Source organism: Hypomesus transpacificus, chromosome 2 (assembly GCF_021917145.1).
Source record: "Hypomesus transpacificus isolate Combined female chromosome 2, fHypTra1, whole genome shotgun sequence".
NCBI lineage: Eukaryota > Metazoa > Chordata > Actinopteri > Osmeriformes > Osmeridae > Hypomesus > Hypomesus transpacificus.
Genome location: NC_061061.1, coordinates 13,915,904 through 13,933,239, shown reverse-complemented (window position 1 = coordinate 13,933,239; position 17,336 = coordinate 13,915,904). Strand labels below are relative to the sequence as shown.

General features: G+C 41.0%; 2 protein-coding genes across 2 annotated transcripts; one reads left to right on the top strand and one right to left on the bottom strand.

Annotated features, from left to right (window-relative positions):
- The first annotated feature begins 403 nt into the window (after positions 1 to 403).
- Positions 404 to 5,815, top strand: si:dkey-256h2.1 (uncharacterized protein LOC337520 homolog). The gene is made up of 12 exons (XM_047040000.1): positions 404 to 1,057; positions 1,203 to 1,342; positions 1,550 to 1,725; positions 1,881 to 2,041; positions 2,351 to 2,491; positions 2,745 to 2,866; positions 3,035 to 3,203; positions 3,485 to 3,630; positions 4,241 to 4,365; positions 4,460 to 4,586; positions 4,761 to 4,894; positions 5,513 to 5,815. Exons 1-12 carry the CDS (start codon positions 591 to 593, stop codon positions 5,636 to 5,638), a joined length of 2,034 nt encoding a protein of 677 aa, XP_046895956.1. The 5' UTR covers positions 404 to 590; the 3' UTR covers positions 5,639 to 5,815.
- Positions 5,816 to 5,915: 100 nt separating this feature from the next.
- col28a1b (collagen, type XXVIII, alpha 1b) lies at positions 5,916 to 17,089 on the bottom strand. Its single transcript, XM_047039985.1, has 35 exons — positions 16,975 to 17,089; positions 16,258 to 16,403; positions 15,332 to 15,897; positions 14,875 to 14,895; positions 14,701 to 14,760; positions 14,511 to 14,564; positions 14,365 to 14,409; positions 14,240 to 14,266; positions 14,054 to 14,098; positions 13,924 to 13,968; positions 13,013 to 13,066; positions 12,408 to 12,476; positions 12,234 to 12,302; positions 12,038 to 12,106; positions 11,855 to 11,923; positions 11,492 to 11,560; positions 11,317 to 11,385; positions 11,038 to 11,106; positions 10,865 to 10,936; positions 10,702 to 10,770; positions 10,497 to 10,568; positions 10,101 to 10,169; positions 9,927 to 9,995; positions 9,788 to 9,856; positions 9,466 to 9,534; positions 9,307 to 9,375; positions 9,150 to 9,218; positions 8,936 to 9,004; positions 8,778 to 8,858; positions 8,647 to 8,682; positions 8,516 to 8,552; positions 7,808 to 8,362; positions 7,482 to 7,651; positions 6,950 to 7,226; positions 5,916 to 6,689 (listed from the first exon to the last, which is right to left on the bottom strand). Exons 2-35 carry the CDS (start codon positions 16,394 to 16,396, stop codon positions 6,517 to 6,519), a joined length of 3,564 nt encoding a protein of 1,187 aa, XP_046895941.1. The 5' UTR covers positions 16,397 to 16,403; positions 16,975 to 17,089; the 3' UTR covers positions 5,916 to 6,516.
- Between the last annotated feature and the right edge of the window lie 247 nt (positions 17,090 to 17,336).

Genomic DNA, 17,336 nt, shown 5'->3' with positions numbered 1-17,336 from the left:
ATAGCTGGGGTATATTTCCTCAGAATGCGATGCCGTGGAACAAGAAAGGTATTGGTTTGCATCCGTTCCTAAACGTTTTGAATTACGGATTTTAAGGATTTTGTGTTGAGAAAAACATCAATTATTTACACAAATAACCGACGTTCTTCTCTTCTATTCTGTTAACAAAAAATTAAAAGGTGAGACAGTTGTCTGCCCTCCGTTTGGTTGCGATGTCAAGACGAAATATTTAACTTTTTGATTTGACTGGTTTGTGCGTGCGCTCCCGCGAGGGGGTGCTTTTCCAAGTGGGGGTGCATCTGAGGGTACAACACCTGTTTTGTTTGCGGTGCGCACTTTTGGATAAGCAAATGCTTTTGGTCACTTATGGGACACCGTAGAAGTGCACGGCATGCCCATCAAATTAAAACTTCCTTGACGTAAACGAGGAAGCTAAAGGACTCGAAAGGGGACAGAACATTGTCCACTAAAGCCATATATGTATGCGCTTTTTACTGTGATGGCAATATTGAAACAGCCGGCTCTCTTTAGGATATATACGGATGTGGGTACGGTTATCTGCTAGACATTAGTGCATATATTGCAGAAACATGGTTTGGTTATCTTCAGAAAGTCTGGTGATATGTTTCTTCATGACAGCTCATGTGATACCCGTTGAGTCGAGATTGAAGCGTATTAAGTCAACACAATTGGATGACAACGGGGGTGCATTCCTTTCATCCAATATTTTTGGTAATTCTGTTGATTTAAGATCAAAAAGAACACCAAAAGTTACGGGATTCGAGCCGAGAGATAAGGCGACAGATTTCAAAGTGACAACCCTGGATGGAGAATTTGTTTACCCGCCTCCAACAGAAACGCAAGGGTCACTAATAATTCATGCCTTTACCAACAAATCAGGTTTTTTGGAATGCATGTGGAACTCAGAATCGTCACTAGTTAGCTTAGTTCAGGAACTATCCGAAACCACCCAAGTTCTCTTCTTGTCACTTGACGATTCAAGCGTCAGTGACGCGCTATGGATGAGGGAACAAGTTCACCGCGTGGCTATGAAAAGGTTTGATTTGCATCTGCGTCTGACATCTCATTGGTTGGCCTTAACATACCTACTCTGGTGGATAATGTATAGCAATTAAGTATTTTGTAGTGATTTGTCCTTCCTATGTAATGTGATGTACTTAACAAATGTTTTATATTCACAGAAAAAAAGAGGTTTTGTCCAGGTTACATTTCTCTCCGGTGCCTGTATTTGCTTTGGGTAACTGGATTCCCAGTGTTCTGTACTCCTGGGGTTGTACAGGACACAACTGTGGTCTTTCTCAAGCTGTTTTCTCCTCCACATGTAAGGAACAAAGTATGTTTTTATGAAGCTTTGAAAGAAGTGCTCAACCTGCAGGCCCTGATGGCTCTCAGATATAGATGTTGATATAGGCCTATTATGAAAACAATGATTGCCCTACAATTGTTACAAGGGCACAACCTCTACAATCTAAAGCATTTGTATTTGTAAATATGTAGTGCAACTCTACAATGTGGTCTTACCCGACAGTGTGGAAGATGCCTGTGATTGTCAAGAGACTCGATGCTAGATATGATTGGTTGACGGGTCACTGGGGGCAGAGGACAAACCAACTTATTTACGTGGGCAACGGATGTGAGCCTTCCCCTTCTGTCACAGGGGCTGTTGCCTGGGTATCTGAGGGCAACTGCTCTTTTTTCACCAAGGTCAGTTGTGTTGCTGAAATAAAAAAAAGAAAGATTAGAAAGAAAGTGCATTCAATTTTATACTTCCAGTTTTCTTTCTGATAGACTTAAATCATGAAAACATATCCACAAAGAGTAATTTTCTAATATTTGACAATGTTGTTCTGTTCTTACAGGTGCAGAACATGGCCAAATCCAATGCGTCAGGTGTCCTTGTGTATGCCCTTCGTGGTAGTCCGATCCAGGATATGAATTGTGTGGCAGACGAGTGTTTTGAGCCAATAGGCATACCCGCTGCCATGGTGCATCTGGAGCCATCAGTAGCCCAGGCCCTGTTGTAAGTTCAGGCTTATGCAAGGCTTTAATCTGGAGTCATATTACTTTTCTGTGAGCCATTTGAGCCCTCTTAACATTTGACCTTTAAGCTAATGAACCATTTTTATTAGTTACATAAAATCTAGCACTAATATTTTTGGAATATAAATCAAAAGTATTTAAAATTCTAACTCAGTGGTAGAGCATTTCACTGCAGATCAAGAGATTGCAAGTTCAAATCCCCCTTTGTAAGTCACTTTGGATAAAATTGTCTACTAAATGAACACACATGCTTTTGAATGTCCTTTTAGCGACTCATCTTGTTTTGTAGACATGGACAGCTGGTGAATGTGTCTTTCCAGACAACCCCATCCCCAAACTTCTTCTTTGGCATTGACCAACAGGGGTCTCTCTCTGAGATGGGCTGGTTCCTCTACCCCACCTTCAAATTCATCAACTGGCAGGCACAATGGTAAGTACACTACCACAGTGGTAAGCATAATTATTATTTGTATGTGTACATAAGTCATATTACTTCAAGGCATGACACTTTGTCTTTATTACGAATGGGAATAGTAATTTAAGAAAATGATGCTGTTCTGAAATACTCAAAACAGAAAACACAAGACAGTATTTCAAGTTTGCCTGAAAGTGTCAATTTTTCCAACAGTTGCCATCCTGCCTGGCCCTATAGAAACCTAACTGCTTCTCCATTCTATCTTTAGGTTTGACTACTACAATAGTCTTCAGAATCGACTGCAAAGCCCAGCTAAGGTGGTCTCTGTGTTTGATAAGGTCCAAATGCAGGGGGAGAAAGGGGCGGTCATTACCGTGGACATGCCATCTGGTTAAGTTCATTCTTAGCAGTCTTGCGTGTTTATTAAACAAATTACTATTTCCATGTGACACAGTCTGCTGTTATAATCCAATCAGTTAACTCTTAACAAAGTTGTTTGTATGGCTATTTACATCGGGCTAAAGCAATATTTGTCTTTTTATTACACTATTTTGGCAGACATGTTAGATTTTGACATGCTGGAGCTGGACACGTCTCTGTCCTGTCCTGGGCGGAGAGACAGCACCTGTGCTCACTGGGATCACACTGTGCAGCTCTATGTGTGCTGCGATCAATTTAGTCTCTTCTGCAACATGGAGTTGGGCCGCTGGATAACAGCGTTTCGCAGGTGCGACCAGTCATTCCTTTGTCCAAAAAATGTATCCTTAGAACCCACTTAAGTCTCATTTGAAAGTATCAGAAAACGTAATGAGTAGCTAAAATAATATTTTATATTAAATAATTGGAATTTCATTCAAAGGCATCTTTCCCCCCCCCATAATGCTTAATTATAAAACATTGTGCAGATTGAAGCTATTGTGTCTGAAGCAAATGTTACCGTTGATCATGTTACAGTCAGCAGCATTCTGTTTGCACTGTCTAAACAGTGTGATCTTGTTGTTTCTCCAGGGGAACAGGACAATGGCTCACTGACGTGTCCCCACTGATGCCTCTGTTGAACAGTGGGAGGTGTACATTTACAATGAAGACAGTGGCCTGGGCAATGCCCTGGGTGGTTTCACTGAACCTTCGATTTAGTCACATCAATCAATCAGGTGTGTCTTAATTCTATCCATAGGATTTGTATGATTTTAATATAGCTTCTGTAACCACGTTGTTTAGTCATATCGTTAATTTTGTCATAAAATACAGTAAAAGGAAGAGCAGAACATGTTAATCTTAGATAAAGAGTGAACTACAACATACTCTGGTGTGTATCTGCTACAGTAGTTCTTTGACAGGGACTGAACTCAGAGAGAGAGAGACCATAGATACAATAGAGACCCATGTCCTACTGTGAGAGTGGAGAACTGGGACACCTCCAAAGCATTTTGAACCATTTTCTGTGCCACTCTCTTTGAGAGAGAGGTGTATGGAGCAGCTTCCTGGTGTGTCCTGAGTAGATGTATTTGTCAACTGGAAGGTAGAGGACGTCCTGTCAATTTGCTGTTCATAAGTCACCCAGACAAAAGAGATGGCTCTCTCAAGTCGTAGGTTTTCTTCTTTGATACGACAATGCTGGATTTGGTATATTCTACTCAGTAATATTCTCTTTACTCAATATTTTCTGTGTGCAGTTCTCTATACAAATGAACACAGATTCATTAAATATATAGTTCATTTCAGCATATGTACAGGTAAATTAATGTTTTTTGCCATTCAAAGGTAATCCTGTAGACAAGCTTTATCCTTTCAATCTGCTGTCATTGTACCGTGGGGGAACCTTTGACAAAAGCTACAACAAGAAATATGAGCCAATAAAGTTCACTGTTCCTGCCTCCACCAAAAAGGTAAGCTGTCTGATTCTTCAACAACATTTTGATTGTAAACTATGAAGAAATGTCATTGATCCACTCTACATTGTTCTGTTTGTGGTTTTTGCAGGTGGAGTTGTATACAGTGATTACAGGCCACGGGAGTGATGAGAATGGCTGTGGGGAGTTCTGTGTGACATCACACCACTTTCTGGTCAATGGCGTGTTCAACAACACCCGTATATTTGACTCTGCAGGTTCGAATGTTTGTGAAAGAAATGTTATTCATACTACATTTGCACTTTATTGCAAATCACCAATACAATATTATAGTTCAAAGTCCTGAAGTACATTTGACGATATTTGATTGACCGGCCATCGCTATATGTTCTGTTCTCGATCCTATGTGGGTGCGCTGGGTTGCGGTATAGGTTCAGCCCTGGGATGTGCCATGCGGGTGCGGGAGGGAGCTGTTCCCAATGAGCATGGCACATGGCTATATGGGCGTGGGGGCTGGTGTGACGGACTACAAGTCAATCCCTGGAGGATCGACATCACAAAACAGGTACAGTATCTTTCAATGTTTTATAAATCAACTGCTGTATTATTTGTCAGCTAATCATACACAGGTATATATGCATGATGATGTTTATATTGTATATTGAACAGTACACACCAATGTGACAGTGATAAAAACTGTCTATCAATGATGTCACTCTTAGATTGTACTCATAATAATTACTTCTCTCTATTAGTTGAGTCATCTGTGCTTGTGTCACAGTGTCCAACCATGTGTAGGATGAATTGCAGCTGTACTTAAGTGAAGTGATATGCCTACTAGACTTTATGTCCTAATAAGCACAATTGTAATTTTTTTAATTGTTCTTTCAAACTTGAAATAAAATGTGTTTTTTTTTTTAAATGTTTGAGTGATAATAAAAGTAATGTATTCAGAAATGTTATTTTCATCTCCACTTGAGTCAAACAAGGTGAAAACACAATAGTTCGTGTTTTATTGTATTGGGCCAATGAGAAGATACATACCAGTATGCAAACTTGCACACATGGTAAATAAGATCTTTAGCATGTTAGTTTCATACAGAATATGCTACAGTAAATATAGCTCTAAATGCTATATTATATATATTAATTGTATTTAAGTCTCTTTCATTCTTCTTCTCAGGTGGACATTAGTGGATATGAAGCCAACACCCTCTTGTACTTTGGTCTGTATGGTGGAATGGACCCAAATCCTGCACATGATCCAGGCTATATTGTCATGTTCTCATATCTTGTATTCTACAAGTAATCTCATGTGAAACACTGAATGATGTGAATGTAAATTTAGTTGAAATCTGTGCAATTTGTGAATGTCAGACAATCGTAAGCAAATATCCATTTTCAAATCTAACTTGGAGACTTTCTTTTTTTCCTGTAGTTTTCTAGACTTAAAATGCTCTATAATAATAACAACTGTATCAAAGCATGTTCTGGTTTTGTCATCGTGTGAGGGCACCACTCAAGTCTTTTTATCAAGAGCTGTTAACTCAGAAGAATGATACAAGAATCCATCCTGGACATAAGTGCCCACCATAATTTCAGTTCAAGGATTCACTCTGTTAAAGAGCGGGGAAAAAGGAAGATACTGTATTTTCTCATGATAATTATCCCGTCAATTATTTGTAATGCTACTGTCTTGGTGTCACAAAGAGGGATTTCAAGTGAAGAGAGAGTGCCTAATTACATTTCTTATAGAAATGAGTCATTCAGTTACGTGTCCTGGAGAAGATGATTCCTCCTTATCAACTTCTTGACACAAAATAGATTTATACGCTGTTGGGTCCACAGACACTGGTTTTCTTTATGCAAAATAGTGTGTTATGAATGGTAGTAGATTCTAAGTTGTAACAGTTCATGTATATTTAATGATAGAAGTTGCATGCTGACATGGTACTTTTTTATGGCAAGGACCATTACCTAAAATGTTTCAAGACATCCGTAATATAACAAAACATGTAAGACTAGCATTGTTTAAAAAAATAATAATTGGATTTTCAGTGAGGTGCTGCCCCTACACCACATTTTTGTATTCTCACATTTACTACATGTTGAAATGCTACTGTACCCCTTAAATAGTTTAAATCGGTAAATGCATTCAAACACCGTAAAATCTAGTTAACCAGTGTGTTAGACCTGGACACAAGCTTTTCTGCAGCTCTTCTCTGTCTCAAACTGGTTCTTGTTTCCTTGACAGCCGCCAAACCAAAATTGGGCACAGCCATTTGCTATGGAGTCATAGTACCATTTCACAACGTATTCCCGACATGGCCCAGGGTCTAGAGTCTGACTGCATCTCGCATCTGGAAACAACAGTAGCGGTAGAGAAGACAAAACACTGCAATTAGGTGCCGTATCTGATTGAATCCACAGTATATACTACTGTAGATTCTGTATTAATCACCTATAAACTAATATATTGTCACATATGCTTGATAGTTATGTCAGTCATGTATGTGTGTCTGTTATGGATTAACCGACTAATTGATCATGATTGCATGAAAATACAGCTATTTACAAAAGGAATACCATTTAGAACACACAAGGATATACAGTATGATACCTTGCATAAAAGAGTCCCTTGAGAAGAATGGGGCTGTCGAAGGGGATGGTTTGCTCTCCGTGATGAAGGTTCTTGGTGTAGAGGTCTGAGGTGCAATCTCTGCTATGCTGTGGGTGGGTCTTTTCACTTCAGATGGGAGGATTAATTCTGTACGGGGCTTATAAGGTTCTCTGTCGAACAAGGGAACCCTGTATAATTCCGAGGTGTCTCTGTCCCCTGGTTTGGGTCCTTGTGGGATGAAGACTTGATCTACTAGGCCTGGTCCTGGTAGGCCTGGCTGACTCAGAGAAGGGTAGACATTTAATGTGCATTCTGTAAATCTGTATAATGGGCATTTTGTAACTAAATGGAAATCTATTTAGAGGGGTTTGGATTGATATTAGTGGGGATTTATGGATTTACAGTCTAAAAAAAGCTACTGGTGTGGTAACAGGCATTTGCATTGTTTTAGTGATTTGGTTCATTCTTTCTCTCAATCAAAGCTGAAAGAAAACCAGAAAGTAAAATCCATGTGAGTGTTACAGTGCCTCACCTCCATCTGTGTGTTTCTGAAGTCTCCAGTGGCGATGGGCATATCAGTCTTCGTCCTGTTTGGGGTTTCCATGACGTTCACAAATGGGGTTCCAGGAGAAAGTCTGGAACTTAACAAAGCCTCTTCCTCCTCTCTTTCACAGATATGGTTAAGCAGGGTGCTTTCCAAGGCTGATGGAAATATCACAATACAGACAACAGAGATATTATGTTCCAGCCAGAGCCAATCAGCTAGTCTTACATCACCACCTATGGACTTATTCCAGAAGTGCATTTGAATATACTGCATTCTAAGAGTGTAAGCACAGTTTTGATTATCAAGCTTACCAGGTAGTTTGCTAAAGTCTTTGATCAAGTAGATATGTTCCATGTTCGGGTCAGAGGCCATTAGAAGAACATCCTCCATGAACTCCATGTTCATTGGGTCACTTTCGTCAACGACACCAATCACAAACATCTCAATGTTACTGTCATGGGCCTCCTTCACTGCCTCGTCCAGCTTTACAGAGTCCCTTTCGTCTGCCTGGCCGTCCGTGATGACGATGGCCATCTTTCTCACTCCGACGCGGGCTTCCTGGAACACTTGATTGGCCGTCTGAATAGCGCTGCCTGTAAAGGTTCCTTCCCCTAGGTAGGTCATGGAGCGGATGGCAGTCTTGATCTGGTCGCGGGTGGACAGCTGGTTCAGGCCGACAACCACCATGTTAATGTGGCTGTAGAGGACCACTCCAACACGCGTGGTCTCGCGGTTCACGGAGGCATTATCAACAAGGGCGTTGACAAACTCCTTGACCACCTTGAAGTTTTCGGGCCCAACACTTTCTGAGCCGTCGATCACAAAGACCAGCTCTAGAGGGTTCTCACGACACTTTGTTCCGCAGCCTGGGGTTAGACAAATTAATGACAATGTTCCAATTCATGGGAATGACAAATCTATTAACAATGTCATAACACAGATTGATTGATTGATTGATGCGAACATGAAAAGGTCCCCCTGCAAACACCATGTATGGTACGATAATATGCTTCACGTACCACATATTGATTTGATGATTTTGATGACTTCCTCTCTCTGTAATAGATAGTGGCATAAATAGTGCCCCAATACATCTGGTCCAATAACGTCTCTTCTCAGAAATTTGAATAAGGTCATTAACAACACTTACTGTAAGGCCAGCTTCTCCTTTTTGTCCCAGTTTACCCTGTGAAGTCACAATTTACTATACGTTTTCAAATGACCTGATTCCACTGATTTGATCTGACTTCTTATAACTCATGACAGCAACGCGTACTGTACCAGCTGTCCGATGGCTCCGGGCTCCCCTGTCCCTCCTCTCTCCCCCTTTCTGCCCTGTTCACCTCTGATCCCACGGTCTCCCTACAGGGCCAGTAAAAAACCACTTTGAGATTTTAACTGAATAATCACATTATAAACAACCAAAACAAAGATTTTACCTTTTCTCCTTGGAGACCCTGCCCTGGGGGGCCTCTGGGGCCAGGAATCCCCTGAAATCCTGATTCACCCTGGAAACATCAGGAAATGATGAACCACATCATCTGTCAGACCATTTTGACAGCCACTTTTCAACCGGTACACCTGCTTCATATATCATGTTTATGTCATGTCCTGTCATGGTTGTCCAAATGATAAGGTGGGAGGGAACAGTACCTTTTGTCCCTGAATACCCTCTCCAGGTATCCCCACAGGACCAGGGGCTCCTGTCTGACCCATTGAACCCTGCACAGATCAACATGCGATCTTCATGTCATCAGTGATACCATGGCAATGAAACTATGGACCATAGTCAGTAATACATGATTCTGACCTTGGGACCAATAAAGCCAATGCCTGGTTTTCCAGCTGGTCCACTGGAGCCTGGTAAACCCCGATCTCCCTGAACACAAGGACATACTCAACCACATCAACCAGATAATGGATTAACAAATACTGGTTTTGATATGTGTCAACATATTTGCTTCAGTACCTTGGGTCCAGGTAAGCCTTTTCCTTCTGGGCCAACCTCTCCTGTTAGTCCTGGCAGCCCTGGAGGTCCCTAATGACCATGACATAACATGGTGAAGTACACATCTACTATATTTAATAGCACACACAACTTGATAAATAATAATAATAATGCATAACACATCATGACAAGATCATTCCAATGTCCATACATCCAACCATCCATTTAACCATCCATCATCTGATCAATCCAGAGTCAGCATCTGGTGACAGCAGGCAAAGCAGGGTATTCCAGACTTCCCATTTCCCCAGCAATGTTTTCCACACAATATTTAGATACTCACTGCAGGACCAGGGTAGCCCTCTCCTTTAAGTCCAGCTGGACCACTGGATCCTGGTAACCCTCTCTCTCCCTGATGATAGTCAGACATTCAGTGTTTTATGTACAAAATACAACACTTGAATATGTGTGTTGTACAGTACCTTAGGACCTGCTATTCCTATTCCTGATTCCCCTACTGGTCCCGGTAGACCAGCTGGACCTGCATCACCCTGTCAGTGTCAACAACAGAACCAGGAAAAATAACTTCATGGCGATAAAACTTTCACTGAGATTGTCACTGTTCATCACTGTTGCCTAAATAATTATAGCCAAACCTTGGCACCAGGCATTCCTCGTCCAGGTGGTCCACTGAGACCTGGTGGTCCAGCATTTCCCGGATCTCCCTAGAAGAGGTACACATTTTTAACCTCTCCATCCACATTATAGGTCAGCATTTTAACAAATAAAGTTGGTTGTTTTTACAAAGGTAGCCTATATTTACATTTCGTCATTTAGCAGACGCTCTTATCCAGAGCGACTTACAGTAAGTACAGGGACATTCCCCCCGAGGCAAGTAGGGTGAAGTGCCTTGCCCAAGGACACAACGTCATTTTGCAAGGCAGGGAATCGATCCGGCAACTTTTTGATTACAAGCCCGACTCCCTCACCGTTCAGCCATCTGACTCCCATAATATCCCTATATATATATATACAGTTGATAGAGGACATACCTTTGGTCCTATAGGCCCCACAGGCCCTACAGCACCTCCTGGGCCCCTGGAGCCCCTGTCTCCTCTGTTGCCCTGGGACAAAGAAACTGCTCATCTCATCATTTATAATTATGGACTCAACATTTAAGTTCATGGACAACATAAATGGTGTGACTCACTATCTGACAGGGTAAGTAAGATACAATACACATATTAAATGTTGTACTTTTTCCCCTGGGACACCTTTTCCAGGTACACCATCTTGTCCCCTGGGTCCCTGTATTCCCATGTCACCCTAATATAATTAGAAACCAAATATTACATTTTGACAAGGTCTTGTTCAAGTTCAATTGATAAAATATCTAATAATTTAGACCTTCTATGCCCACCTTTTGTCCAGGGATACCATCCTCTCCAGAGAGACCTGGAATACCAGGTAAGCCCTCAGAGCCTGGGTCGCCCTACAACATCAACATGTTAAGAGATGAATGTGTCATTACAGACCTCAACGTCCACAGAGAGTGACTTTGTTTGATACAATACACCAAACGTTCAGACTTACTTTGGGTCCTGGTTCTCCTATACCTCTCTCACCAGGGATTCCTGGCTCACCAGAGAATCCTTCGTTTCCCTGCAGGTAACAATACATATCTCATAAAGTCATGTACCTAGTAGATGATGTAAATCCTGTCATGCTTTCCAATCTCAAATGTATTTTTTATGTCCAGCATTGAAGTATCTACAGTATCGATCTAATTATAACTTAAGTAATGATTTTTACGTGTGTATGATTCTGTGTAAGACAGCCTGTCCTAGTTTGATCTCGAAGTTTCAGACTAACCTTTGGACCCATGAGTCCCACTCCTGGAGACCCTCTGGGGCCTACGGGTCCCACTGGTCCTTGGTTACCCTGCACGAAGGAGCCATCATCAGATGGTTCATTACCTCTGGATCGAATATTTAATTGAGTACAACAATACAAACAACAAATCAATGGAATAAGAGCAAATAGCAACCTTCTCTCCTTGGATCCCTTCCCCTGGGGCCCCATCTGGCCCTGGCATGCCAGGCTCACCATGACTTCCCTGAGTGAAAACGTACAATCACACAATAATATGGTGATACAACGGATAGGCAAACATGATACTAATAATCTCAATACCGTTGCCATGACATCTCGCTGTGAAAGCTGTACCATCCATTACATTTACATTTAGTCATTTTAGCAGATGCAGTAAGTACAGGGACATTCCCAGAGGCAAGTAGGGTGAAGTGCCTTGCCCAAAGACACAACATCATTTTGCACAGCCGAGAATCGAACCGGCAACCTCTGATTACTAGCCCGATTCCCTAACCGCTCACCCAACTGACTCCATTACCTTGCCACCCTTGACCCCAAAACCGGTAAGACCTCGGCTGCCCCTGGGGCCGTCGTAGCCTGGATCACCCTGAAACAGTGCAAATATTTCAGTTGACACAGACTCTAGTTGACGTAGTTGTGATTTGCATCTGTGGACATGTTTGGTGATACAGACATGTTATCGTTATTATGGTTGGACTACCTTTGCTCCAATAAGCCCTTCCCCAGGTGGTCCTTGGATCCCTGGTGCACCAAGTGGTCCTGGGGGACCCTGAAATGACCATCAAACAATCAAAGCATCAGCATGCATTGCACATTAGTCGACAGTCAAAGCAAAACTGGTAGGTTGGTTTGTGGAACTAATTTTGTGGAAGAAATGAAATGATCCTCTAACTTACTGGCTGTCCTGGGTCTCCTATTCCAGTAGGTCCTGTAGGCCCTGTTCTGCCCTGGTTTCCCTTGTCACCCTGTGGACACTTGACATATCTGATCTGTTCTTTTTTATGTATAATGTGAATGTATGGTACAGTATACTGTATCAGTTAGATGGAGTTTGAACTGCCTTGGATGACCTTTGAACCAGGGAATCCAATGCCTATATCTCCACGGGGCCCGGAAGCACCAGCTGCTCCTCTGTCCCCCTGTGTAGGAAGAACAGAATTACTGCGAGTGTGAATAATACAATATGATTAAATACTAGTTTAATCCAATGAGAGCAACTTGTTCATATCAATTTGATTTAATAATATGAATGAGATGTAATGGGATATTCAGTGCCTTTGAAACAGAACTAGTCTCAGTCAACTCAAAAAGAGTTCTGTCTGTCTGTTAGCTGTAGAAATTACTTTAAACTGATAGGACTCAATCCAGCCAAATGTCCAATACGTTCTTTGTAGCATGTTATGACATTTCAAAAATGGTTAGGTTGTTCCATTTATAACTTTTGTTTGTCCTAAATCGGTCTTCATTCTGTTATAATAATACATCTCCTTGTTGAAAAGCTCTGCTTGCTGTTTCAGTGAATGATAAATCGCTATTCAAATTAACTTTTTTTAAAGGTCACTCATTTTAAAGGGCAGATCTTGTAGCCTTTCTGGCAAACCAACCAAATGTCACAATAGAGATGTTATGTGTTAGTATTCTGGCATCAATGCTGTGGGTGGCTCAGAATGCCTACTTTAGGTCCCAACTGACCCTCAGGACCTGGGTCTCCAGGGGGTCCACTGGCACCCTGGAAAAGAAAGAAAAGTCACAGAATTATACAACAAAACAATATGACAGTATATGTATATATGCATATGTACTGTACATTTACTGTACAATGACACTTTTCAAGTTACTTTATATTATTGACAAGGCTGTGGTATTCACCTTGATTTCAATCTAGCATTCAAGTAACAAACTATACAGTAGAAACATCTAGAGTATTACTAAAGTCTACAGGTTGAAAATTCAGCTCAACCATGATACTTTGTAAACATTGTGAAAACCTATTTCCAAGTAACCTTGCACACTCTAAAGTGGTTATATTATATGCAGTAACTTACAGTACAATGAATCTCTCCTAGACCTGAACTAACTAATATTCCCCAAATCTGATTTTTTTTTTAAATCCAATTTAATTCCAGTCTGGACCTGGCCTCAAAACAACATAACTTCTGACACTGTGCCAATACCACAGAGAATGATAGTGAGGAAAAAGTGGGCAACCAAGTCCCAGCACTAATCCTGCAACACAAAGTCTGCTCCTGTATAAGAATAATATCCTGCAAGCCTGGATTCACTGCTTTAGACACCCATATTAGTATTGAGATTAAGCATAATCCAATATTCACATTCCATTAGTGCATGAGTGTGAAATTGACACAACCATCTGTTGTGTTTGAGCGTTGAGGGGGTGTTCATCCACTGATTGTTGCATCGTGTGTATGCGATCAATATTCTATGTCTAAAGGTTTTTCAACTGTTGAGTTTTGGAGGGTTCTATCTTGTTGTCCAACAAAAAATCAAGAGTGTCAAGAGTCTAAGATCTCTTAAGCAGATCAGGGAAACAATGTATTCCAGAATACGATGATGTTTACACTGTACCTGCTCTCCTCCCGGTCCTTGCAGTCCTATAGGTCCCTCAGGGCCCTGGAAGGTACACAGTGGTAGCACTACATTTAGATCAAATCATTTACAGTATCGATTGGACACAATACAGTGTCATTTTACTTACAACATCGCCATTTTCTCCCTGGGTGCCACAGTCTCCTCTCATCCCCTAAAATATAACACATTCCAACTGAATTCATCCTTAGGTTTCAGGCCAACCACCAACAACTTTGTGTAAATAAAGCAAATAAAAAGCTAGCAAAGTATCTGGTTCAAAGGGGATCTGTTGACAAGAATATGTCTGTCTCACCTTATCCCCTTTGAATCCTTGTTTACCCTATAAAGAAGTAACAACTGTGTTTAACACCTACAACTGCTGAACTCTTTTCAGACAACAATTGAAACATGACACGTTATTAGTGAAGGACGTCATACCTCAGGACCTTCACTTCCAGGGTAGCCACTTACTCCAGGGTCTCCCTAACAGTAGAATTTACACATAATTACTACTATGGTACTGGATGAACAATGGAATTTACATTACAATTTAATAAAACATTTGTATTTATAGTAATACTTGCCCTTGATCCCTTTGGACCCAGTGGTCCTGCGTATCCCAGGTCTCCCTTTTTACCCTAGATGAAACCAAAGGTTGCAAAGCTGAAGCCATGTTCTTTTTCAGGCTTAAAAAATGAGTCCGACTGTAGATCATTTAAGACAGTAGATTTGTAAAAGTCCTTTGTTGGAAAACTTATTGTAAAATGTACTTACTGGGTTCCCAGGAGGACCTTGTTCCCCTCTTTCACACAAACATACTTTGGGCTTTGGACACTGATGCAGTGAATGACACAAGGTCAGTTTCAGTTGTAAAGTTTTTCATCTGCCAAAATATTACTTTTTCTGTATCTGACATTTGCAATGTCATTTGAATGTTAAAGCACTTACCCCTTCAAGCGTTACATCAACCTGAATTGAAAACAATAAAAAACAACCTGTTAACCCCTGGCCTTTAGTTCTTAACATATTATATGATGTTATGATAATGTAACCACTGATTCCACATTCAATATTATCTTATTAAGACTGTGTAGTATATACTATGAGTGAAAGGTACAGTCGATGTGCACTGACAACTAATACATGTATTAATGTCAATGTACTGCCAAGGTCCTCTTCTTCATTGACATAATTCTACCGTTGAGAGGCTTGACCTCTCCATCTGAACAGTGTGGGCTGAGGCAGAACAAGGTAGAGACAAGAAGGGTGGGAGGGGGCATAGTTGCATGCTGGTGATATGATCAGACAGACCACACAACAATGCAGTAATGATGCTCCTATTTTGGGGAGTAAAAACCCATCACTTTCTCAGCCCCTTGCGCAGGCCTACTTAGGACTAACTCACCATTTCTGTGAGTAACTTATACTCAAGCTCTGGGTCAGTGAGACTATGGACAAACCGCTGAGTTGGCTGACTGGCAAGAGCCCGGAGCTTCACACTGTTCTGGCTCTGGTAGGCCAGGTCTGACAATCCAACTGCAAAAAGAAGGACACCACGGCCTTTAGCCTCCTCTGCAGCTCTGACACCATCAGGGTTCCGGGGGTGGTCTGCTCCGTCACTCATCAGCACAGCAGCTCTGACGCAATCCTTTGTAGTTTCCCGGGCGAACAGCTGAGTGGCATTGCTGATAGCGTAAGTGGAGTAGGTGCCGTGGCCGATGTAAGTCATGGAGATAACACTCCTTTGGAATTCATCTAAGTCCTGCCAGGTGGAGAAACGGTGTTCGATCGTCACAGAGCTGCTGTACTGGAGGGCGGCCATTCGCACTTTTAGCGTCCAGCCTGAAACCTCCATCTTGGCAAGGCGGGTGCTGAAATTGATCACAAAGGACTTTTGCTTCTCAAACAGGAAGTCTTTGGCATTCTCTGAACTGTCAAAGAGGAAGGCCACGTCCATGCAGCATGTCTGATCTATGAGAGAGACAGATAAGTATTGTCAATGGTGGTGCACTTGTTTCAGATTCTGTGCAACCCAAAGCTAAGGTCAAAGGTCACTATGGCTTGTAGAAGAGGTGCTACTGATGCCCAGGACCATTTGACATAAATGTGATCAGGTAGCTTCAGGCAGGTGAGCTACACGTATAGGAGATAGGAGACACATTCCTTAGGCTTAGCTTCAATTGCTTTTGTCTAACAGGTGTATGGTTCAGCAATAATCCAAACAATGAATGTTGTTTCGATAGAAAGTCAAACATGCATCAGATATTGGATACAGTTAACTGGAAGGTTCATGGCTAACCATCAATATAGAACTGTGGATACTTCATTTACCATTTCCTTTATCCTTGAGTAGGCTGTTGTAGTTTTTTTTCCCCAACTTTTTCCTTCTCTGGCCCACAGCTTCATGCACCAGAACCAACAGTAAAAGGCACAGTGCCATTCCTTTCTCCATCATGTCCGTTGTTAACATCTACACACTGGAATAACATCAACATACTTAGATCACATCATAAAGTATGACATTATTTTGCATAATCATTTCAAAATTGAAATGGTAGGCATACAGGTCAATTTTCCATGGAAAGGCATAATATGTCTATATGTTGCAAAAAGGCAAGCGCAAAAAATCATCAGAGTAAGTCATTTTGCTATACATACATATTGTATAAAAGTAAAGTCTACAAATGCCATCGATGTTGACAGACAAAAACACTGATCCCACTCAAGGACACTGTAATTAACCAATGTTCACTCTCTATAGTTGACTGAAGATTAGATTTTGTGTAATAAATACATAAATATATTAAATATAAATATGTATGAGACACTAGATTCATTGTTATAACCATAAACAAACTAAAACAACACAAAACAACAATAAATATTAATCAACCACCATTCTAAACTATTTAGGCCCATCACTTTTTAAACCATAACTTCTTTGCCACAATTCCAAACGTTAATTAAAAAAACAAGTTACAAAGTTGCAAGTTTGCAGTTGCAGTTTCAAGAGTAGAATGAATTATTGACTTATATAAATGGTCTTACTTGGTATCAAATTATAATGCAACCAACGTTTCTTGATCACTTGTCTGCATGGATTGGAAAGCATCTCATCTCGTCCAAATCTCCAACACACGAACTGGGTAGTCTGCTTTGCAAAGTGGATGCTTGGCTGTAATTGAGCGATGCGCAGCTTTAGAACACCAAAGCTGTGGTCTGTCCCATTTTGTGCAACGAATTTTTGAGTCTACAGTGTGCGACACAATTGCATTTTCTTATTAGGTCTGCCAAAATGGAACGGAAGTGGCACAACACTTATAAATGGTCAATACAATTGTTGAAGTGAATTATATTTCATTGTCTCTAAATGTATAATCAAACTAAATTGTTTAGACTTGTTTTCTAAT